Below are 26,428 nucleotides of genomic sequence, written 5' to 3'. Positions count from 1 at the left end.
AGTCAAACAAGCCTCAGGTCCCTTTCAGACTGGTTCTTTGTTCCTTGAAAGCTAATTCATCCACATCAGAGCCGCACGAATATCCCTAATTTCTATTCAAACAGCAGTCTGAAACAGCATACTTCATATATGACTGCAAATTAAAATCAGATCCCTGTGGATGCTGAGCAGAGTCTGCACATTAGACTGCAGCTCTATGATGAGCTACATGATGGATGAAATGAAAAGGCCAGTTTCAGGCCACTGCTGAGTAACATACTTGGCCTTGACAAGCTGTAACTTGGCAACATGCAAGAATTTATTTGAGAAGGATGGAGAGAAGAGAGCAAGAAGAGACAGTGGGAGAGAGGATACTGGCAGGCCTTCCTTCACACTGCAGCTCAATAACATCTCCAACACTAGTAATGGCTGTGTTTGGTAATGAAAATTCATATTCCCTCACCAGGTCTATATTTCACAAATTGCTGAGAGAAATACGAGGCAGAGGAGTTGAAAAGTCCTCACTAAGAGCTGAGTTATCCCTCATAATCCTGAGATATAGCTGATTGAATACACAGTCCAAGTCTCTTGTTACAGGGTGGTGACTTTAGCCCACTCATAGACAGCACTGCCTCCCCACGGGAGAAACCTAAAGCCACCGTTCAGATCCTGGAGATTAGCTGTGTTTACCATCTCCCTCTATTCTCACTCTGTCTTTACCTCGCACAGAGGAAGGCCAGGTGTTGAAAAGCCCCACATTGGGGGTACTTCCGCTCCTCTGCAAGAGGTCACACAACATGTTTCCACAGCTTGAAAGACTTGGATGTGAGGTTAGGAAAAAAGAAATCACTATAGTTGTGGACACTCTTCATCTAGGGTGCTAGAGGGGCTCTTAATTGTCACAATTGTTCCACATAATCCAAAAATTGGTGACACAAAAAAACAAGCCACAGTTACTTTTCTGTTGCTAAGTATTGTGCTTCTGCAATACAGCGCACTACTGTTTTCATTATGGCCTGACTGTTCCTGAGGTCATATCACCACTAGACGAGAACCTAATTGACTTCGGGGTTAGATGAGTGACCCTGGAGGGGGATGAAAAATAGCTGTGCTCAGTCCTCAGGGCTGAAAACAGGGGGCTGTACCAACACTATATTGACCAGTTCATTGCTCGCAGTTCATCAACAAAATGAAACCAGCTCCCATAAACGGTTCTATTGTCCTATAAAACGGCAAACCCTCCCTCATGTGCACACCTACGCTTCAATGAGTACTGTAGAAGAGGATTTCCTTCAATATGCATGGAACCTTTTAATGCCTTCATGTATTATGCCGGCTTAGCTTAGTCGTCGTGAGGGCGGTGGAAGCTACTGTTAACATGTTTGCAGGCGGAATGAATGGGAGATTAATTTGACTGCTGGAGACTCACAATCCTTGTTATCCATTAGCCTACAGAAGCAGCTGTCAGCATAACTGGTAAGCTATCAGATAGTGAATGAGACATAACTGAACAGTTACACCCCATGCTTATATTTTGCAACACTTTGCAGCGTGGTTCTGGGAACTTCTATTAGGTTAACACCATACTGGCAGGTATTTTTATTAAAACATTTCCCCAAGTGTATTAATCTGAAATCTCACATTGTAGTGTGTATGGTGAGCTTTTAGAGTGTGATGGTAACATCATCCCAGGACTCTCATCATCATTTGATCTATTTTTAAGAGTCCTGACATGCCAAAGCACTCTGTTCTTAACGTCTGCTTCTGGACAACAAACAATACTGTGAGAACAGAGGAAAGATGCTGTCAGAGAAGAGCAGAAAGCTGTGGGCTCAAATTATTAAACTGAACCATTTTTTGACAGTTGTGGCATTTCATTGTGGACAGTCAGTGTTTCTGGTGTGGACGCGAATTGCATCTTCAGATTTACTCACACCACAGTGGATGAGGCCCAAGCAATGGGAGTTGAGTGACGAAGCTGCACAATTTTACAGATCTTTCCCATAGACCTCAGTGGTTCTGTCCAGGGTGAATGCGATGTGGCCCAATGAGTGTCAGATCCTAATACCTGCTCAGGTTTGAGTCCTGGTGGTACCCAGGCGTACTCCTCCAGGGCACAGCCCGAGTCGTCGTCTGAGGTAGAGTTCCTCTGAAAGTCGTACATCAGCTTCGTGACCGTCTTCTCCATCTCTACAGGCATGGCTGTCACTGCATGCTCCTCACGGCGACACTTACAGTGCACACAGATCTTCCTGCACACACAAGACAAAGAACATCTGTCAAGCCGATGCACGTGGACTGCACTTCTGTGGTAAAGATTTAATGGAACAAGAGAGTCAGATCAGAAATGAAAGCAGCAGTCAAATGATCTTCTCAATTATGCTGTTGAAAAGTTTGATTTGTGGTTTGAAAATAACCTCTGTAAATTTTAACTCAGAATACACCACCATTAGGGTGAACACAAGTACTCAGTTTAATAAATCACGATGTATAGAGAACTACATTTGGGGCTATAGGGTTTCAGCAGAAACAAGACGTCATACTGAGGTTGCTGTTTGGGCCTCTGAAGCCTGCCATTAATCACAGAAAATAAAAATAACCCAAATTGCTTTTTTTTCCCCGAAGGTAACCTCAGACAACCTGTAAAAAAAATAAAATCTGTCATCCAACCTAGTTGCATGTAGTAAAGCCCCTGAAATATTCTGTGTTGACTTTTGCTCAAACCCTCATGGAGCCTGGTCATGTTTGCAGACCTTCTACCCATGAAGGATGTGAAGTTGACACGGTGCAAAGGTCAAGGCTTCCCACAGCAGCTCTCACAGTAAAATGTGGGTGCTACCACAACAATGTTCAACAATCCTCTGGGGTACCGGTCACAAGGACACAATCACAAACCACGTATGGAAATTAGCAGAGTGCGGCCAATGAGAGTGATGGACAGCACATGTCCCTATGTGCAAGGTTAGCGTGAAACATTATCAGATGCTTAGCTAGAACAGTGCTCCACTGTCAAGGAGTCAAGCAGACCCACCCAGCTGTAAAATTGAAAGTATCCATGTGTGAGTTTCCACAAAAAAGACGGTTGGGAGTGTTTGACGCGGATACTCCTCCTGCTGGCTGCTCTTTCATCTCCAGTAGTGTCCAGAGAGAAATAAAGAAGTTGTTATGCTTCACAGACTCAAATGGTGTTGTCTTACAAAATACTGGGATTAACAACCACAAATTACTACCCGTAAAATGACAGAACAAGTGTGACATGGGGCAGGATGTAAGTTTATACCCGAGTGAACAGATGTAAAGCTCTCAGACTGTAGAAAGTGAAATTTAAATATCTTCTTTGATTATAAAGCGGCACGGTGGGGCAGCAGGTAGTGCGCGTGCCTCACAGCAAGAAGGTTGCCGGTTTGATCCCTGGGCGGGGCCTTTCTTTGTGAAGTTTGCATGTTCTTCCCGTGCATGCATGGGTTCTCTCCTGGCACTCTGGCTTCCTCCCACAGACCAAAAACATGCTCATTAGGTTAATTGGTGACTCTAAAATTGCCTGTAGGTGTGAGTGTGAGTGTTAATGGTTGTCTGTCTTGTGTGTTGCCCTGCAATCCACTGGCGACCAGTTCAGGGCCTCTCGCCCGTTGACAGCTGGGATAGGCTCCAGCCCCCCCGCAACCCCGAAAGGGATAGGCGGTATAGAAAATGGATGGATTATAAAGCAAGTGTAGGTGATATATGAACAAGGTGAAAGCATGAAAACGCTGAGAAATACACGCAGCCCACATTCAGAAACTATGCCTTTCAACAAGCCATCAGGTATTCTGTATCATTGTGATGTCATAATTATGTCACCGGCCTCAGCCACACCCCCAGCATGGCCATGGTTGCTAAAACATTGGCAGAGCCGATGTGAAAACACGATCAGTGGTGCCTCGTCCGGCCTGTGAGAGCTGACCAATCAGAGGTGACTGGGCTTGTCAAGAAGGGGGCTTTAAAGAGACACTCAGTAAAACGGAGCGTTTCAGATAGAGGGTGAATAGAGGGACTGCAGCAATGACCAGAATGAGGAAAAATAATTTGAACTTTAAAACATGTAAACCTATTCTAGGTGACACCCAAAATAAATGCATGATCCTGAAAATGAACACAATATTGGACGTTTAAACAAAAACATAGGCCACCTTTGACATATATGCACTTGGATCCAAAGGGAGAAGACAATGCACACATACAAAGCCCCCGTCCTTGACAGCTCCAAGTCCCTGCATGAAGAGGAAACTCTGTGTGGCCAGAAGGCTGCATCCCACTAACCCTTGCTGCCCCTCAGGCAGCCAAACCAGGGAGACAATCCCATTACCTTCCCAGACGGTCGCCTGCATGTCTGACAGACAGCCCTATGGAGGAGCTTAAGGACACTCAGGACACTGTTTGACAGAGTGACAGCTTGGTTGGCCGTGGATCCGTTAGCATTAAGTGCTTGGAGCATACACAGCACCATGTGGAGAGCTGGCCAAGTCTCACCTTGTCTCTGGCTCAAAGGAGCACTTCTTGTCCAAGTGTTGAGTCTTGGTTAACAAAGCACTTCAGTCTATCTGGCTTAGCAATGATGGATTTTGATGATAGAACAGACACTGGACATACTTTGAATCTGCGTGTAGCTTTCTCAGTAAAACATCCCACTGACGTGCCACAACTGGTCATGTGACACTTAATCCTTAAAAAGAAAGCATACAAATATAAAGGTCTAACACTCAACAAATTCTCTGTCACCACTTAAGACTCCCCGCCATCCGCCAGGAGCCTAACAGCCTATTACTGTCAGCTCCAGCTTTCAACAGTGCCCTGAGCAGAGAGGCAGACCTCTGCAGCGTCTGCTGTCACGTGGAAGGGAAACCACAGGCTTTACAAACTGACTCCATAAATATTAACAAAGCAAGTGGCCAGATATCTGTGTCATGAATATTGATGGGTATGATAAACAGAGTTGTGGTGCATCTCAAGGAGACAAAGTCATCAAGTTGTTGTCGAGCAGACAGATTGGCAGACGGGTGTTTGGCAAATCCCTGTCCCAGCGGCACTATAGCCAGGGGCGATGCAGCTTGTCTCATTATGGCCCGGCACCTTCACCATCATCACAACACCGACTAACTGGTTGACACACGCAAAAAAAAATCTGTCTATCGACAGGAACACAGACTCGCAGTTAGGATGATGATAGAAAGTGAAAGGCAAGGGCATCCAAAGTGAAGACGAAACGGCTTAAGCACGTATGGACACCTTCCATTCTCCTGTCATGCTGCCAGGTGGTTAGCAGTTATTTCTGCCCTGGGGGAGACGCTTGGAGATAAGAGTACACAAATAGTTGGAGCTGAGGGGAAAGCACTTCACACCACATTCCTCCTGAGAGGACGCACTGAAATGTCCCTGCCCCACTCTCTGCCTATACCGTCTCTGTGGAGTTCAATGCGGAGCCAGAGAAGCTTGTGAACTTTGGAGAAAGGCACCTCTCTGACCCACTCTCTCAGTCCAGATGTGTGAGGGTGATCCTCCTCTGTGATTCACCGCGCAAACATCTGATCGCTCCACAGCGCCGGCAGAGATACTGAAGGCCTACAGGAGCCCGTTGCTCCTTCCCTCCCCTTCTATCCTCATGATTTACAACATGCTTCATGCACATGACTGGGATTTCCTTTTGCTGAAACTTAATCCCTGAGCTTCCCATCGTAATGTACATGATTTCAATTAGGAGAGATTTGGGGACTTTGGTAATACAAGTCGAGTACATCAGCGACGCCTCATAAATGACTCAGAGGTAAAGAAAAGGAAGTTAAAAGGCTTGTTCTGTACATGTGACGGGCCTTTCATCGTGTGGGAGATGTAAATGCTGCTGTATCATTGGTCAGTCGGGGTCTGATGTTTGTTCAAGACCTGGGGGGTATGTTGTTGAATAGTATTCCCTGGGGCTACAATGTCAGTGGGCAATGATTCACCATTTTGGGTTAATTATCAATACCCTGCTCCTCCAGATTAGACCAGTAACCATAGGTACCAGATGGCATTAATACATAACCAGGGTCTGATAGGCCCCTCTGACAGCTACATACACTTGGTTCAGTTTGTCTAGGCCACTGCCACAAGAGCAAGGAAGGTCTCAAGCTTGTCCAAAAAGAAGTGGTACTAAAACACTGATCAAATTTACCTACTGATTAAACGTGCTTCAAAGCAAAGCTAAAGCTGACTCAGAAATTATCTTTGCAAGGCAAAAAACAGGGCTAGGGTTGTAACCCTAACTCCAGGGTAGGGGATAACGTAAGGAGACTCTATTCAGCTCAAGCTCAGAAAACCATCTGACTCAACTGTATCCAAGAGCCAGTCGAGGGAGTACAGCCTTGGAGAGTTTGAAGTCTCATTCCACTCTCATTCCTGAGCAGCTCCCAAAACCACTGCAGCTTTTCCATGGCATCACTCTAGATGGTCAGATTAAAATCCCATCTTTGAATGGAAGCTCTGCACAAAAGCAAAGGTTGAACGACAAGAGAGGACAGCGCAGAGGGGAGAACAGCTGGGTGCACACACTGCAGCCAAGTCCTGTCTTCTTTTTCCCTGCCTCTGCTTTCTCTGGAAGAAGAGGAGGAAGAGGAGGACAGGCTCCTTCCTCTGTAACGGCCTTTTGTTTGGCAAATACAACAGTTCCGTTCTGCGTTTTGAAGCCATAGTTGCAATTTTTTGGGGCTTTCACAAAATGCCCCACTTTCACAAATGACCAATATGCAAGCAAACAAAGACTTTGTACCTTCACACGGCTGCATGTTTACTTCAGAGCCATTAGGAGTTAATCACAGTTAAACATGACTGGAGGTGTTCCCGACAAGAATCAGGCTCAACAAAGACGTTTTCCATTAGTGGCCAATTAGTAAGAACCAGATGCAGCATGTTCCCCAGGACTGAGATTAGGCCTGCATCCACCTGTCATAACAAATTATAGAAGCAAAGTCCTGCCCTCTCTCACACTAGACTCTGGTCCACTAGCCTCAGTCTGATGATGACTTTCTTCGACTGGAATGGAGAGTAACATATACACATATTTGCATTTCTACCAAAATGCAAATATTTCATGTGAGCATTCATTAAAGACAGTTCCCATGACACTCATGACACTCCACCAAATAGTTGTATAACTGTGTGGCTCTGGGCGAAAATTTCCAACGTTTGAAAAATTAAATCCTGAAAATGCCTGATGATGTCATCAGGGTTGACTCGGACTGGGCTGGAAACATACTTTTCATCAGAAAGCCTGAGTTACAAACTGGAGCTGTGGGGTTAATTGTAGATGCTCTTGAGTTGCATTATGGGATATGTAGGAGTTGGTCCATATTATCCCAAAAGCTGGGATAGTTCAGGCCCTGCTTCTTTGATTTGAATTACTTTTTTAAAAAATATATTTTCTCCTGTGAGGGCCCAACTTTCCATAAGAACAATACAAAATCACTGGACCACCCCTTTAATAGTGCACCTAAGGACATATGGGAGATGCAGCCTTTAAATGCTAATTGCTTCCATAGATTGGTTGAAATGATTTTGTTGTCCAGCACAGTAAATTTTAAGTTAGATTTGCAAAAGACTGGGCCCTTTTCTTCCTGCTCCAGCCAGGAAGGTAACTTCCAAGAGTAAGCCAAGAGTGTCAAAATGTCACATATTCTCTCTCTCTCTCTCTCTCTCTCTCTCTCTCTCTCTCTCTCTCTCTCTCTCTCTCTCTCCAAGAATTGAATGGTACAGGATTTGAGTGGGAGGCGAGAAGTAAAAAGGAGAGAGAGATATGTATGCAACATCAGACTGAGACACTTGTCATCTGCGGCCATGGCATACCTGAGACTGCATCACATAACTTATTTATTCAGACACACAGAGTCATGGGAGAGACTGGCTTCCTGGACAGCCTCAGTACAGACTTCAGACCAGGCTCAGACACTGATAACAGTGCCAGGTTGTTAGCAAATCTGTTAATCAACAGTCTACAGCTTATGATACATTTAATGAGAAATGTCCATCAGCCCTTCTCGGATTTTTTACTGGAATATTATGCTGACTTTTCTTTTGGTGTGTCAGTGGGAAAAAGCATCAAGCTTCTTTTTCCAGAGGCACTTACCTACGTCAGAAATAATACTGATCAGGCGTTCAGGCTCCTGTCACTTCAGTTAATGTTCGGACTACTCTCAGAGCTGAGGAGCCGGTGACACTTTGGCCAGCTGCTCAAGCCACATTATTCATTACTCCCCGTCAGTCCATTCATGTGCTAATCCAGTGACCCTTCACACTGCTAAAAAGTTGCCATCTAAATGGGTCAATTAGTCTGCATTGAGTCTAGAAATGTTTCCCTCAAAACAACTGCCACGGAGCTGTGATTATGCCACTTGTTTCTAACGCAGTTTGCACCAAATTCCAGGAAATAAATACAGTCTTTTGACATGGGAGACTCAAAAAGTGACAACAATATAACACTTGACCGGAGAAGCATCACTGAACGAGTCGATCTGAAGTGGAAATAATTAAATATCTCACTGATGCCCATTTGATCTGGTTATTTACCAAGCAACCAGCAATCCATATGGCACAGGGGCTGCACAACAAACACCGTGTGGCTGGAGAGCGCACAGTAGCTTGACCAGTGCGCTCCAGGGGGTGGGGAGGGGGATAGAAACCGGTGAGAACACGTCTAAAGAGGGAGAGCGCTACAGTGCGAGTCCAGCAACTCTGGATGTAAAAAAAACAAAAACAAAAAACAGCCCGGTTTAACTCACGAATGCGTAAAGCTACGATTTAAGCCTACTTGGAGAACCCTGAAGAATGTGAAAAGTTCGTTGAAAGGCCCACTGACTTTAAACTAAGCAGTGTTCTGTTATTTAGTCCTACGACTACTTAACGCACACATTTCAGAGAGAGAGCAACGAGGTTAAAGTCAGAAACGACCATCACTTCTTAGACACATCTCATTTCCGTTACGCATTGAAAGTCCCATCATTGGTGATCGGTTGCGCCACATATCGGCCCCAAACACAAAATAAACATCATCAGCTGCTTACCTTCTTACAAACTGCGGCGGATGGAAGCCATAGCCCCGACCTCGGCGCTGGTTGTGCTGGTGCGGGTGTTAAAATGCGTCTTGCTCATTGCAGAATTTGTCACACAACTCCAACTCCGCAGCTTTGCCACGGAAACAGCCCACTCTCACCCGCTGCGTGCGCTGCCTGCGCCCCTCTGCTACATGAACCCCCTCCGTTTAAAAGCCTTTTGTCAGCCCCCTGCCCTCCGCGGACACACACAGGAGTTCGGCAAACGAGGAGAGAGCGAAGACGGGGAGCCAACTTAAAAGTGCGTGAAATCAGATCCCACTTTACAGATCCAAAGGACGGCGCAGACTCCGCCGACACACCGTGGAATCCAAATTAATAAAACAGGAATCTCCCTTCAACGCGGAGTTACTGCCGTCGAGTCAGAGAAGATCCGAGCGGACTTTCGGTGCGTACATAGAGGGAGCGCCTGAGCTGCTCCGCTCGCTGCTGACCGACTCACTGAAAAGCAGCGCTTTAATCCTGAGCCGACGTCAAGCACAATAAATAACACCCACACTTCCGGGTTGCACTTTCAAAATAAAAGCACCACTGTCAAAAGTTTGTGTGAATATATTAGGTTTTTTAACACACACACACACACACACACACAAAATTTCATCTACTAAATCTATACATTGCGATTTTATTTTCCACGTCATACATCCACGTAAGTACTTCGGTTTAGTCACTTTAATCATGTATAAATATTATATTATATTATTATTATATTATATATTATAAAGGCTTTCTGATTCTGATTCTGATTCTAATTTTTTTTATTTGAGGAAAAAGCTAGACAGACCATGAGACGATGATGAGAAAAGCTAATATATGGACCTTTGATTTAAGTTTTTTTGTTAAATCAATCGTCTTCTCTGTTGAATACCCTACTGATGCATGAAAACCTGGCAACATCCTTTATAAATGTTATACATTTATACAAAAATAAGAAAAAACTTAATAGGTGACACATGGGGGAGATGTTCTGAACTTCCAGACACTACTGGCTTCTATCAATTTCAGTCCAAAGTGAAAAGCAATAGTCAATAAAAACTCATCATGTTTCAAAGCTTTTGTTTCAACGCAAAGTCGCCAACTTCCTGTCTGATGAGCCCTCTTTGGATGACTTGACATAGACGCGCGCGCACCCCCCCCCCCCAACACACACACACACACACACACACACACACACACACACACACACACACACACACACACACACACACACACACACACACACACACACACATTTCTCTCCTCCTTCCACGCTATGGCGGTGTGATGTCAGCAAGTCAGCGTCCCAACATTGGTGTAATTAGCAGCCTGAATGAGTGGTGTTCATGGCGGGATTTGCATGTGAATGAAACCACTTTCCTGAATCAACTGGCCTGGGACAAGAAAAGAGACAGGGAGAGAGGGAGCAGAGAGAGGACCTGCAAGTTGCTGACCTGCAGGGGGAAATGGGGAGGTGCGCCCCTGTAAACAAAACACTGCTGTTTAACATAAGAAGTGTACATTAACAAAAGAAAGCTTGAAAGTCTTACAGACCAATGAAAATCCACTCAATCAAAAACAAATGTAAGCCACTTTAGTAGGATCTTAAAACTCATGTGCACTGACTCTGTCCTTTGCTATTTTAGACTGACTCATTATTTGGCACAGGTTAATTAACAGAGGACAGAGAAGATTATAACTATATATAATTTACTACCATATATACATTTGTTTCTACATATTACTTATTATTATGTTATTACATGTACAAGATGCTCTGGTTACTAGTCACTTGTGTCACTTCTGCTATGAAAAGTGCTGTGTAAATATAGTGTGCTTTCTTAATTCTGAGTCCCACTTTGATATGACAATCAAAACTAGCCAAAATACAGCCAACCACAAGGAATTTAAAGCAGGGGACTGATTTATAGGATGAGCACATGGACTCATTTAGATCAGCTTCAGCAACAACATTAACAGCACCATTTTTCCCCAACAGATTGCCACCATCACAGCTATTTTGGTTCCTTCTTAATCTCTCAAGCACTCACATGGCAATAAACTCGACAACGCTATCTCTCTTCTCTTGTTCCTACAATGAGTGGTAGGAGTGTTAAACAATATCCCACCGCGCCTCCTCATTTGCTTATTTGTGTAACGCAAAATGTGTCAAGAAAAAGGAAAAACGCCCAAAAGATTTCTGGCAATCAAAGCTTAACAGATTTGTGGAAGATTTCAAAAGGCAACTTGGAAGAAGAATAGCATGGAAGTGGGTTAGAGAGTAATTAAATCAAGATTTGTGTATATTTTTCCCAAAGTGCCCTGTTGTTGTCTGCTGGCCAAACACAAGTAAAATAAATAAATAAATAACAAAAAGAAATGCAGAAACGAAAATTAAAAAAAGCTTGCTCTGAAATAACCAAGAAGAATTTTGCTGCTGAAAACAGGCGGCGGCTCTGAATGACCTGCGCTGTTTCTGAGGACAGTGCTGCAGTCACTTTTCTCCTTTCAGGAACTGTTCCTCTGGCTTCCCTGCACTCAGACTAAAACTCTGCTTTTCTGTTTAATGAAAGCCGTCTTTCTGTCCTGGATTCTCCTGTCACACGTGGCGGAGTGACTCTCACTGTGTCCTGCTTTCATACATTAGAACATATAATCGCGGCCCTTTTACAAACACAAGAATATCAATTACAGCTCAGGCTGTACTTATGGCCTATCCACAAGATTTTACAAGGAACCCTAAGTGACAGTGTCCTCTGCTCGGAGTGACCACAGAATGGGTAAACTGGTTTGGGGCCAGCCATTTTCCCCAATAACTCATTCCCTTTTCCCCAGTAAACCGTTCGCCGACCTGCCATGAGCTGTCTTAAATGCCACGAGAGGACTGAATAAAAGCATAGAGGCCGGCTTGGGGGACATACCACAGATAGCATTGCATGGACTCTTGGCATGCACGGAGATGATAATTTTAGACAGTGAGCCAAACAGGTTTACTCCCTTCCAAAGCATGCATAAGCATATTGAGGCTTTTGTTTCTATCAAAGCACAGGATGAGCGATATCATAAATACATGTTCCCCCGGGGCTGGGAGCCCTATCTGCAAGGAAGTATGCAAGAAAGTTGTATTGCCTCAAAGGATCTTATCCTACAAGAACATTATTCATGTCCTACCAGGGAAGGGACTGATTTACAATATATACCGCCTGACATGGTCAGGAAAACACTCCTGATAAATCAATGCCTTTATCTTCATTTGAAATGCAGCCAAAATCCCAACATGGCCTCCTCATCTTTATTTCTCATCTGCTTTTTTAGGAACACCAGTCTCCTCTCCTTTCATGTGGCAAATGCTGATGGCTATCACTCTAGAGTCAACACTCGAGGCAGCTGGGACTCACCCCAACAGCTGATAGCTCAAACATGTTGGGAGGGAAGGAGTGAACTAGCTTGTAGCTTTTCTTCTAACTGCTGCAGTAGGTTTGTTTAAAAAAAAAAATTCTAACAAGACAAAGCATTTAAGCCGACCAGAATTTGATCCCCAACTGGATACTTCACTGTGTTGTAGCCTCTCAAACCAACTGGTGTGGAACTGAGGCAATCATGAACCTGTACTCAGCAACGCGAAGGGTAGTAAGCAAGAATTTTTTGTGGTTTGACTGGAGAAAAAAATATGAAAATTAATTGTAAAATTGCAACTAGAGTTCCTGGATCTCAAAGAAATCAGAAGTATTAAGTGTATATATGGGTCAAGACTGGGTCTCCATAAACACATAACACATTGTTAACAAGTTGAGGAATAACAATGCCAACAGTGTCTCTCTGAACGCCTAGAGCTGGATTCATGGTTGACACGGAGGCTTAACGGAAGTCCTGCTGTTGATATCTAGGGTGTAGGTTCTCATATAATGACACTAGACAGGTATATCACATGTCATCAGACCATAACATGCTTTAATTATATTCCCCAAAGCAACTGTGTTTACACTGAAGGTGAGCTATGCATGAGGAAACTTCTATGTCATCATCTGCTGTTACCGCAAAGAGTGTTGTAGTAGTGTTTACATTCATTCATTCGCTGATACAGAGCAGTGATCGTGCTCAGCAGATTTGCAGTGTAATGACTTTGTTAGATGTGTGTTACTGTAAGGGGAAAATGACCGAGGCTTTCCTTCAACTTCCAATGTTTTTTTCATTTTCAACCATCTTCACATTGGAAACTTGTGGGAGAAAACACAAGCTGACCACTCATGGTTCTTGTGGTTTTCGTGTGGTATCTCTACGGTCCTGATCTTATATTTCTGAAGGGATGTACATCAGCTGTACAGTGTGGCTACCATACTTGTACTGTGTAACCCCTTAACTGAACCTGTGCCCACATACACAAACTGGAGTGTTGAACTCTGTGAATGGCACATTGGAGATGATGTGGAAGTTGTTGTCAACCACCGCAGATAATCCTGGTAAGTTTGATTGCTTACCTGCTGTTGAATAACTGGTGTTCCACTACATTAAGGGTGCAATGATTCATGTGAGCGCTTGCATCCAGTTGCAAAGAAGGGGAAATGGCTGCCAGTTAGAATAAAGATTCACAGGTTTCCCAACCCAGCTCTGGTCACCATGTTGGTGAGGAATGCTGACATTCAGTGAGAGCAGTCATAAACACACTGTCCTCCCTCTTACTCTGAACTAGCAGCACTTTGGCCCAACTATTCTGCCCAGAAAGCAGATTTAGTGGGACATCAAGATCAGGGGCTCACTATTGGTCCTCCACCCAAGAGACCCTCTGTACCCATGTCCCCAGCAGATAAGTGGCCATTATTCACCCCATGTTGAACATTAACTGGATTAATTCTGCATGGGTTGAGGGGTGAAATTGTATTTGTTCAAAGGGAGGGAAATGGTGAGGAAATGAGGAGAGTAGCCATCTTGGCTGAAATTCTAATTAGCTCGGGGGTTCGTTAGCACGCAAACTCAACTCATGCCAAGCCATTAAGCTATGGAGGGGAAAACAGAGAGAGACAGAGAAAGAAAAAGAAGGAGGGGGGGATAAAGAGTACGGACACTTAGTTTCACGCTTCAAGGCCCAGGGCAAGGAGGTGACCTTGTGGAGTGACACCTCAAGGGGACTGGAGCTATTTTTTGCCCCTCCTGGCCCACTTACACAAGGGCTCTTCAGCACAGAGGGAAAAACACACTCCAAGCCCTCCACCTTCAGCTCTCCATTAGACTATCCATCTCCAATGTAGACAGCACTCGCCAGCACTGCACAGCTCAATTTCCAGCGTGCTGTGCCCAACAACAGCGGTTTGTCAATGAGCTTTTCTCAGCCATACTCTACATGTGGATTCTGATTCAAAACATAACTAGGTCATGCTCTGGTTTGAAAATAAGGAAGGAGGAGGAACAGTCATACGAAGTAAAGAAATACTGTAGTGGACGCAGTGGGATCTGAGGAATGGCAAACAAGAGAGAATGAAAAATGAGTTTTGACGTTATTATTATTATTTCTGTGTCCGTGCCTTAGAAATATAGAGCAGTCTGGGAGAGGAGTTCTAGCTCTCTGAGAGCTCAACCTTCCCATCTGTGCTGGAAAGTTATCTCCTTCACAAAAATGTTGTAAAGTCATGCACAAGAATCTCTTATTACTCTCCCACCACAGCTCTGATGCAGGAATGATCATGCGGCTCCATGAATGAACCACCCACCTATGAACCTCCCACATTCAGCACCCTGCAGCCATTTCTCTGACTCAACTCTCTCATTCAACCTCCACTGATGTTCCTCTTCCTCACCTTGTCATCATGACCCAGATGAGTGATGTGGGTGTCAGTACTGATCTGCTGACTCTCTCTATCTCACTTGTGTGGGTTTTTGTTTCATTCACTACATCGCTCCCTCAACTAAACCTCTTCTGACTTTTATTTCTGGTGTTCTTGCTGAAACAAATCACCTTGCAGCCCTCGCCCGTGGCCAAAATCACATGCCGACTGACCAGATGTTCCATCATTAATAATGGATATTAGCATACTCATTAGTTGGACCACAATTGTGGGACCGCCGCCACAGTGTTGATATATGATCTTACCACTTATTTTCAGAAGGCTGCATAAGGCCAAGCCAGCACAATAGCCTTTATGTGTAGTTGGAGGGTTCGTATGCACTGTTCTTTATGAAGAAGCAAGGTCAAACCAATACATCCAGTTGGGGTGGGAAAGTGCAACAAAAGAAACACATGTTGAATGTGTATTTGGCTGAGGCTCAGCAGGTTTCCAGTACTCCCATGAATTTTAAATCTAGAGGTAATATGCGATAAAAATAAATGAAAAGTCAACAGAGGTGCTGTCAGTGCAGGGCAGAAAAGCATGGAATGGAAGAGTGACAGAAGGTGAAGAATGAAGAGAGTGATCCAAACATAGTCTTAATTTGCAAAAATATTTCATGACAAGGAGGTGTTTGAACTCCGCATTCTCCAGAGCTCTCCAGTAATGGTTTAAGCTTAAACTTTTAGTTAAATAAACTCCAACACTCTGCTCTACCACGTTTAAATATTTAGCTTTAGAGGCCTTGTGGGTAGAGCAGCAACAGAGGGGATCAGTCCATCAAGCACAGTTTGGCCTGAGGGCAGTCATCCACTCTGGAACGAACTAGAAAAATGTACATGAACAGGGCACTGTGCTCAGGCAAAACTACAGCATGAATTTGGTTTGCAATTTGTTATCAACACAATTCAACTGGATGGAAAAAAAGAGAGACACTAACTGGAACGTCTGACTTTTCCCATCCCCAAGACCAGTCTGTGTATATCCGTGTGGCTTTGGGTGAAATAATTAATGACAACAACAAATATAAGTGGACATGAGTCATAATAGTCACTTATGAATACACCTTCAGGTTTAATTTGCAGTATTTATACTGTACCTAAAGACTGCCTACAAGTAGCAGCATGTTTGCGGAGGGAGGAGCAGCACTGGCATTGTGGCATTGTTCAAAGCATTTAGTCTCTCCGTGAATAGCATTTAATTAGCAACTTAAACTGGAAGGATGATTTGGTTCACATCAGTGCACATTCAGACTCATCTACGATCACAGACACACGCATAGCCGCACTCAGACACACAGTCTGTCGAATGAATCAGCACAAGTGGTGTTGAGGGTGTGGATACAGTAACTGTGATGACATAAAATACAGAAATATAAAGTGTGCGTTTTGTCTAAACATCTTTAATGTTTTGTTGGTTCAAAAATACTGAATATCCCTGAAAACTGGGTATTTCTCTATAACGTTGAATATTCAATATTCAATAAATGCTAAATCACATACAAACCCATCAGTGGAATGTGGAAACAGGTAGGTGGAAGGGAACAGCCTTCTCTCCCAGTTGAAATTGTCCCACATCCCCCCAATAATCCAGTGCAGAGCATTTCAATATGATATACATTTTATCCAGTTTATACACAGCAGTGTATTGGAGAAACAAAAAACAAGATAATTTCTGGATGAGGTCATTTGGAAGTCTAAATAATGAACAGATGAATCTCAAAGAAGAAATAAGGACATTAAACGGAGTCCCTTAAGATAATAGACTAGTAAAACACCAAAGAACATATTCTGAAATCCTACAGAGATTCTTCAAAGGTCGCTTTTGATCCAATAGCAGCATTTCATCTTGAACTGATTCCTCTCTGTCAGGTTTGGGCAATTTAATTCCCCCCGATTTCATCTTGTTACACTGTTTACCCTAACAAAGGGGGATTGATGGTGAGCAGATCTCACGAACACACACAACACACCATGTCCATGTCAATAAGGCCACCACAACCCTCTCCCTGCAGGGTCTCAGAGGCCTGTGCAGGGTATGGATTGGAGGAGAAATTGCAATTTCCAGAACGTGACAGCCAAGCGATGCACTTCATCACGTGCCTATAGAGACAGTGAACCCGAGGCATTATTGACTGATAGCTGCCGAAAGCTGAGACTGTAGGCACCAAGGACAGACAAGACTGTAGAGAAGGCATGGGAGGAGGAATGAGTCATACTGAGCGATCCACTCACAGACATATCCCATTAAACAACTTGTACCACACTGAGGTCAAACTTTCAGTGTGAACACATCTCAGAGCATAGACAGACCTCCAATCCATCGCGTTTCATGCCTTTTAAAATGTGCTGTGGGCTTGTTTTGAATACCAGATCTAGAAAACCCGTCACAAGGTAGTCACATCGAAGTCTCTGTCCATTGCTAGCTTTTTCTTCACCCACTTTGTTCCCCACTTACTGCCGCTCCCCTACGTACCCCCATTTAAGGCACGGCCCATTAGGAAGCAGTGAGAGAGAGCGGTGCCCTGAGAGAAACTAAATCACCCCGGCCTGCTGCTGTTTACGCCAGACTGGCCCACTGCTTGAGCTGCTGTTTATTTGAACTGTGAACCTCCATGTGAGGTGTGTGTGAAAGGAAAACTGTAAGTGTGTGTGTGAGAGAGAGAGAAAGAAAGAGAGAGCATGTGTACTGCAGAGGCGAGGGGGAGGAAACGGTTCCACACAAAACCCAGTGTCCTGCCCTCCGATTTCTTTCACACCTCTCTTAACACACTTTTCACAGCGTATTCATTTGCCCCGTGGGCTCCTGGCGCTCCTCAGGTTCTCCAGGTCACAGACGGGCCTCTGTGCTGCACCATTCAGGCAACAAGTAAGCTGAAAACAGACCACTCACACCCCCCGCCGAGCTCCAGACACAATCGTGTCCTTCTGCTGACCCACACATATGACATCACAGCCTGGTGCTCACACACACACAGACATGCATACACATATGTGAGCAAGAATGCATGCAATTGTATGCTTATTTTGTATATATGGAACTCAACGATCACACACACACACACACACACACACACACACACACACACACACACACACACACACACACACACACACACACACACACACACACACACACACACACACACACACACAAACAACCTGGGGAACAGTCAGGTCAGTGTGGGACTGGTTAAAACAGTAAGAGCACAGGATAAGAAGACCTGAGCATCAATGAAGGCACTGTTCAAAAGGCATAGACTGACCAGGAGAGCAACGAGGAATATGAAAGGCTGCCAAGTATTCAGACACAGGAACAAGGACACACACTGAGGAGACACGCACACACATGAAATAAGAACACACTACATACACAAACATACCAACATGTGTGCATACAGAACTGGGTTATCTAATTGAATGTACTGAAAGACTTTACCTATTGGTGGAGACAAGCTGCTGCTCTTTCAGCTCCATTTATGTGTGGGTGGCTCTGAATTAGCAGCACAGGCGTCACTGGCCATAAACACGCCATTCATTCTCGTGATCAAACTGACTATACAGATGATATAACATTTATTTCTTTTTTATCGGATTCCAACTTGTGTGAGGCATGAACATGCAGAAGACCACAGGGGACAGGAAGAAAAGGCACAACCAGAGCCTGGTTTGAGTTAAAAAGGATGATAAATAAGTGATCATCAGGATCAGTTCCCTAAAGAATATTCACACATGACGAAGAATGACCAGCAAAGACCCTATAAATCACTGACTTGAAGCTATTTTATGGACAAAAAGGAAAAAAAAACCAACTTTGTGGCTGCTCCCTGAAGCGTGGAACAGCTAATCACTGTGTATCATTCTTCTCGCCTCTGTTGCTGGGCTCCACATGTCTCCACATAAACACTCATTTTAACCAGACAGAAACAGAGAGACAGTGCAAACACATGATGCTGCGCAGTCACGCACTGGGCACTCCTGCACCAAAAAGCACACGTACGACGCATTCCCTTACACACAAAGCCATGCAAACAATCATATCAGTGTCTTTACAAGCTACTGCTTTCTCTAAAATTCATGCAAACCCATCAGCTATGGGCAGACTAACACACTAATCTGTGAAAAGGCAAAGTCGATATCCTCCGTGTCTAATCACATCACAGCATTGCAGCTCAAGTATGTGGTATCTGGGGCAGCGCAACAGCCAGTACAGTAAACTCTGGACAGGAAAGGCTGCTTTGTGTGTGTGTGTGTGTGTGTGTGTGTGTATCTGCATGCCAAGACTGTGCCAGCCACAAGACCGATGCTGGCGTCAGAATGAATCACAGTCAGTCTGCTATTCCTTTCCTGCAGCATACCAAGAGGTTAGCAGAGAGAGAGAGAAAGACAGAGAGGGAGAGAGATCATAAAAACAGATCATAAAAGCAACATCAATGGGTGATAGACCGAGCGAGAGAGGGAAACATAAAAGGGAGTGTGAAAAGTAGGAGGGCTTGGGAGACAAAGCTCAAGAGGGAAACACAATGAGGAAGAAAAAAATGCGACAGGGTGGGAGAGCACATGGCATCACCAAGCCCATCCATCTGCAGCCAAGCTACATGCCAATACAATCATGCATTCTCTGGATTTGACCTATGGATTGTCTATTTGCTAGTTTACCCCCTCATTGTATGTACACCTTCCAGTGGTATATGGGAAGAATACTGTTTAGACAGATTGCTGGTCAGATCCATCAGACACTCCATGTAAGGCTGCTGCAATAGTATCAGCCAATAAATGGGCAGAATTTTGAAACATTCACAGTAGTCCAATCAGTTGCCTGTGGTCATCACTTATTCTCCTCCTTACTTACAAAGCCATAAGTGGCCAGGCACCTTCTTATCTTAAAGAGCTCATAGTACCTTATTGCGCCACTCGAACACTGCGTTCCCAGAATGCAGGTCTACTTATGGTTCCTAAAGTCTCAAAAAGCAGAACAGGAGTCAGAGCATTTAGCTATCAAGCTCCTCTCCTGTGGAACCATCTTCCAGTCTTTGTCCGGGAGGCAGACTGTGTCTCTACATTTAAGAGTAGGCTTAAAACTTTCCTTTTTGATAAAGCTTATAGTTAGGGCTGGCTCAGGCTTGTCCTGGACCAGCCCCTAGTTATGCTGCTATAGGATTAGACTGTCGGGGGACATCCAAAGATACACCGAGCTCCTCTGTCCTTCTGTCCCTCTCCATCTGCACGCTTTCATGTCCTACCACGGCGTGTTACTAACTTAGCTCCTTCCCCGGAGTCTCTGTGCTTGGTCGTCTTGCAGGTTCCACAGTGGCTGAATCTGGATTGTGGATTTCAGCTGCATCTCCTGCCTTGGCCCTGCCTGACATCCACTGCAACTGCTACTGCTGTTATTACATCCACTGTCACTGTGACTGCATGTCTGTCTCTCTGTCTCTCTGTCTCTGTCTCTGTCTCTCTCTCTCTCTCTCTCTCTCTGTCTCTGACTGCATTTCTGTCTGTCTGTCTGTCTGTCTGTCTGTCTGTCTGTCTGTCTGTCTGTCTGTCTGTCTGTCTGTCTCACTCTCCCACCCAGAGTCTGGTTCTGCTCGAGGTTTCTGCCTGTTAAAAGGAAGTTTTTCCTCGCCACTGTCGCCAAGTGCTTGCTCATGGGGGAACTGTTGGTTCTCTGTAGATAAAAGAGCTTGGTCTGTACCAGCTCTGTATGGAAAGTGTCCTGAGACAACTTCTGTTGTGATGTGGCGCTATACAAATAAAATTGAATTGAATTGAATTAACAGCTGGTCACATCAGCAGTTAAAACATGGAAAAATCTATTGCAATGGACTCTCTGCAAACAGTGGATTCACCTGTGGGAGTGAAGTGCAAATGTTTGAGTTCAACTTTGGTGGACTTCCACGCCATTGACCAATAACAAACCACCTTAACAATGCTTAACTTTGAGGTAACAGAGAGCCGGAGAGTCCAGCACAGAATAAGCTACCACAGCTCCTTATCTGTGTTCCACCACTTTTATTTGCCTTCCTCTGCCGAAGTATGAACAGCTCCACAAAGGAAGCATGGTTTGAAGATGTTTATGAGATGGGAGCTTGTTGTACAATACACCTCTTGAATAGTCTTTTATTGTCTCATTAGCAATCAAATGAAAGTTGGCAAGCTAGCTAGCTCTGAGAGACATTGGTTGTGTTTTGAGGGCACTTTTTAGTGCCTATATTTGGATGCCCAGAATTCAGATGCTCAAATAAAATGGCAGTTAGTGAATATCGTGCATTACATAGTGAGTTAGCTCATAGTTAGCTCATTAGCTCCAGTGTAGTTCACCTACTGGTCTTGTGAGTAGTACCAACACACAAAACTTTGCAGCTTCCTGATGTGTCTAAACAGTCAATCCTCAGTCAATATGGCCAATGGTGAGCTTCCAGCCTCAAAGCAGACACTTAACACAGAGACAGAGAAAAAACCTGCCACATGATCTCTATTGATCATGAGCTATTTTGCATTGAACTGATGTGGCTTACCCTGCTCGTCCATCCGATGCTCCAAAGGCCACAGATCAGAGCTCTGCTTCACCATGCATCATGAACTCTATTGATTACACATAAAAAGTAAGGTAGAGTATTTCAGCGGATCCTTTTGGGACAGGCTTCTCTCAAACAATATCTGATCAATACACTGGATGAGTCAGCAAGTCTAAGCCAGAATAATCCCAAGCTTCCCCACATCTTAATTGAAAAATGAATAGATAGATGTGTAGGCATAAACAATAGGTTATAAAAATGTCTCCCATGTAGGGAAGCGGATATGAGAGAGCACAATTTTTGATGACATAGCACAGATCTCGGGGTGCAGACAGCACAGCCTGAACAACACATGAACCCCTCGCATCTGGGACACATTTAGCACCCATGTGCAATGTATTACATATTTCTGGAAATGAAGCCACGCTCGAGTCTGTAATCTGTTGATGGGAGTTTATTCCCGTTGTTCATGGTTTGGTCTGTTGTGACTTCAGCATGGTAAGCAAAGCTTTTCTGAGAGGAGCTGACAGAGAATGACTGAGGGGTGATGGAGGAGGGGAGAGGGGGAAGCTGGGTGAAGAAAACAGAGGTTTAAGAGCAGAGAAAGTCAGATGAAGTGGAGAAAATTGAAAAACTACAGAACTAAGAATAAAGGTCAATGCAGCTCTTTTCAATGCCAGGCTCTTCTCACTCCCAGAATTCTCAGCTGAGAATGACTGTTTTAGAGCAAAGGGGTGAAATTTGTCACCCTCCTGGTCGCCAGGCTGGGTAAACTTTTAAGATCCTGTGTAGGCTTGCAAACGCTGATCGTCAACTTGAGGAGTCCTGGCTGACTTGGTACTGCAGTGACCTTCAACAGGAGGACAATAGTTGAGGGTGCTGAAAGGTGACATTGACAGTTAATAACTCTAGTGTTGGGCATTTAAAGGAAGAACTTGACCTTCTGGGAAATGTGCATATTCACTTTCTGACAAGAGTTAGATGAGAAGATTGATACGGTGAAGATGACATGATGTGAGCTTGGCTTAGTGCAAAAACTGGAAGCAGCTCTGTGCAAAGTTAAAAAAACTCCACCTACCAGCACATGGACAGAGGCAGGCTTACTCTCCCCCTGATTATGTTAAGCTAAGCTAACCTTCTCCTGGCTCGAGATTCATATTTTACAATCAGCACAATCCACGACTAGAAGACGTATAACTGTATTTCCCAAAATGTCAAACTAATTAAAAAAAAAAAAAAAAAAAATCTTACAGCTTATATTACTTATTGTGTATTTAGAGATAGAATTCCTTTCTTGTAATACTACTATGATGTTACTTTTCCATTACGCAATCAAAATTGTATCCACTCTTACATTTAAGCCTCCTCGAACTTTTGAAAGTTTCCTTTTGCTGAGTGACAATGAAAATCTTTTTTCTTAGTGAATAATGTAAAGCAATGGGAATGTTTCCAACTGGATGTTTCTGTTGCTATTTTTCATCTATGATGAATAAAAGTAAGAAATATACCTTGGACAAAAAAGGTTTGTACAGTAAAATGATGTCAATTTGAGAATCCAGTGAGATATTTTGCAATAAAACTGCATCAATGATTGATTGCTGTACCACTGTACTGTCACACATTACAGAGTACATTACAATTTAATGTTTGTGCTGTTAATAATCAGCACAAACAGTATGAATCCAATGCTGCCAGGTTCTACCACTGACCCATAGCCACATTAAATCCTAATAGGCAGCACAGAAACCAACAAAGACATGAGGACATGGCTTTAATAAACCTAGCTAACACGAAGCTTTAAGATGGCCTGCCCAGCCCCCATCTAAACCTCAGAGCAAAACCTCAGTCAGCCTCTGTTTAGAGTCAGCACCCGACTGGTGGCCCACTACCATGTCCACTGGCTCTCTCTACAGAGTGCTGAGCAGCCGGCTACTGGCCAAGCAGCCGCTCGTTAGGTCTGTGGGGTTAGACAGCCACATCTGGTCTGCCTGCACCCACTTAGAGCTCCACCATGGTCTACTGTTCAGCCAAACCTCAAGGGTCAGGGACATAACCAGGGAACATGTGTGTGTATATATATGTATGTATGTGTGTGTGTGTGTGTATATATATATATATATATATATATATATATATATATATATATATATATATATATATATATATATATATATATATATATATATATATATATATATATATATATATATATATATATATATATATATATATACACACACACACACACACACACACTCCTAACCCTGTCATATATCCTACAAAAATAGGGATTGGATGTTAATTTAAAGCAGTTGTTCTCTGCCCTAAACAAATATAATCTATTTATTTAAATGCCTGATTAAAGATTGCCACTTCTCCCCCTTTTGACTTGGATTTATGTGGGCTGGGTTTATGTAAAGGAGAATAAGAGGGAGCAGGCAGGCACTGATGCAGAACTGGAGCTAAGTAAGACTGTCGTCCTCATCAAGGTGATATATTAAAGGTTCTGTCCTTGAGCTCTTTCACCTCAAACCACTTTGTCACAATGCAACCGCCAGCACATGATGTCATACATCTGCTGTAATGAAAGAAACCAGCAAGCAATAGCTTCATATGACGCACTCAAATGTGAAAATTATGATAAAGAGGCCATCATAAGTGCAATAAAAACCTGCAGCTTCAATCAGAATGCTGGCTCTGATGGTTTCTGATGGTAATTATGGTGTGTGGTTGTGTCTGTGTGTTCAAGTGATTCACACATGATCTGGTCCTGTATGACACAAGCATAGCTATGGGAAGAGGATGACGACATCATGGTGATGACAAAGGCAGGATTTGTCCCTACCCTGTTCCTGTCACCATTGGACTAACAAGCCTCTATTGACAGAATTTAAAGACTGATTACAATTGTGTATGGGCATTGTGAGGTCAGTTTAATCGCTTTTGGACAATTCACACTGAGGGAAACAAAATACATGGCAACCCAGCAAAATGACGGGGGCTGTCCCTTAAGCCTCGATGATAAAAATGATCAGTTGTACATCATTGACCGTAGAGGAACACAGGAAACCCGTGATCACACACTTTTCACATCTTTGACTGTGTATAAATCTGATGTTTTCACGGCACAAATGATGATTAAAGTACTGCAAAACACGAGTCCTGAAGCTAGAATGCGAGACTTAGAACGCTGGCCCGAAATTTATCTGCTCTGCAGTTGTGCTGGACGACAGTGTTACCAAGAGAAGGCCATGAATAATATGGTATTCATAATAATTCTAGGTAGGCAGGCATATTGATGAAAAAGCGTTAGCTTAATACATTATTAAATTCAGTATTTAGTAGCCTGTTTTTTTAAATTAAAGAAATTCTGAGTTATGAACAATCTGGCAAAACAACAAGAACAAAACTTTTGCCACAAGTGTGCAGCAGCCGTCAGTCATCTGTACGGTGATGACAAAAATCTGTCAGAAGACAATTACAAAAATGTATGATTATGTTATTTGTTTCAGTTATTTGTCAGCAGTCCTCTTTAAAGTGGAACTGTGCTGCAGCACATTTGTCTGCCACTCAACATATACACACATCTGAACTGCACTGTACTGGCATGTTTCCCTTACCTGAGGTGGGCTGAAAAACAACAACATGGAAACAAAGTGTAGAGAACAGCAGGCTAAAGGCCAGGATTACTTTGTGAAATAAAAGGATATTTTTAGAGTGACATCGATGCAGCAGCCAGAACTGGACTCTGTCATTGCACAGATTGTGAACAATTAAGCCGGGAAGCAGGTGGTCGCTAATGTGTCATATGGAGGCAGACATCAAATCTGGCATCAGAAGATACATAAGCAAAGTATGGCATGTGCTGAATTCAAACAATTAATAGGAAGGATGCAAAGCGGTGGCACTGAAGGACAAAGCTTCACCAGGCTGCAGTGAAGAATGTGCTTGTCACAGCGGGTAGCGGCTGGCAATAATGTCGGTTCTGCTTCTTTTTTTTGACTTTGAAGCGTGAGGCTGATCTAAAAAAGCTCCAGGTGGCTGCATCTTTGTTTAGTGTGGAATGTGACAGATTCAGGTTCAATAAGATGCTTGGAGGAGAGAAAGATGCCAGTGGAGTGTATGTTTGTGCCTGGAGGCGCACGAGAGAGAAATGGCTTTAGTGTGCTTGTGAGTGGCTCTGTGATAATTGCAAGGGGAGAGAGACCGAGACAGAGAGCACAGTGGAGATAAATACAAGACAGGGCCGAGAAGTGAGGATTCACATCCCTGCGGCTCCACCTCAACATCTTTCATTACCAAAGACCACCCGCCTTCCACACAGCAGCATACATGCACACACACACAGATGAACACGTCTGTACACAAGTAGAGCTGGAGAAATAGGGAGGGAGAACATAATCGCTGGCAAATGGAGAAAGCCTTTCTGTCACAAAACACTCCAGTGGCTCCAATCAGAGAAGCAACAAGTGTACTTCCAATATATCGACTCCTAGCCAAACATGAAAGTTGTGTTCTGTGGGAGTCCTGCAGGGGGTTCAAGCAGTGTGTCGTGTTTGTTCCTTATAACATCAATTTTCTCTGCTGGAGCCACGCAGCCCACTGCAATGTTCCTCCAGTGACTTGGGGACAGATAACTGACAGATTCAATGAGGAACAAGGGAACTGAGTATTCACAATTGTTTTTTTCTGTGTGTCTGGAGGAGGGGAGGAACTCAGTGTGCCACATACCAGAGCATCTAACTGTATTATACAGATTAATTAATAGCCTGAATCTGTTCTCTATTATCTCTGTATGCTTGTAGATGGGGGTCTTCAGCCACATGCTGCGCTGTGTGGGGGGTGCGGTCTGCTCCGATTACATCAGAACCAAGGCCACGAGGGATCGTTTTAATGACCAAAAAAATAAATCTCAAACACATATCTCCATGATGCCCCTATCGCCCACAGCAACAGCAGGCTGCAAAGTAAAAATAAGTTGAAAACACAAGGACTGTTTCTCATAACCACACACATAGATC

General features: G+C 43.8%; 1 protein-coding gene across 2 annotated transcripts in view; it reads right to left on the bottom strand.

Moving 5' to 3' along the window:
- Positions 1-26,428, bottom strand: part of prickle2b (prickle homolog 2b) — an 87,544-nt gene that overhangs the window by 10,346 nt on the left and 50,770 nt on the right. Inside the window, exons 1-2 of one of the 2 annotated variants that reach the window (XM_070959282.1) lie at positions 9,048-9,535; positions 2,048-2,231 (exon numbers count right to left, since the gene is read on the bottom strand). In XM_070959282.1, the coding sequence (XP_070815383.1) occupies positions 2,048-2,179 (132 nt within the window). In that variant the 5' untranslated portion in view covers positions 2,180-2,231; positions 9,048-9,535. Of the gene's footprint in view, positions 1-2,047; positions 2,232-9,047; positions 9,536-26,428 lie in introns of those variants that run through there. The other variant, XM_070959281.1, reaches the window with a different exon arrangement.

This window comes from Chaetodon trifascialis, chromosome 3 (assembly GCF_039877785.1).
Source record: "Chaetodon trifascialis isolate fChaTrf1 chromosome 3, fChaTrf1.hap1, whole genome shotgun sequence".
In the NCBI taxonomy this organism is placed as follows: Eukaryota; Metazoa; Chordata; class Actinopteri; order Chaetodontiformes; family Chaetodontidae; genus Chaetodon; species Chaetodon trifascialis.
Note: the sequence above shows the minus strand (reverse complement) of the source record. Positions and strands in the feature narration are given on the sequence as shown.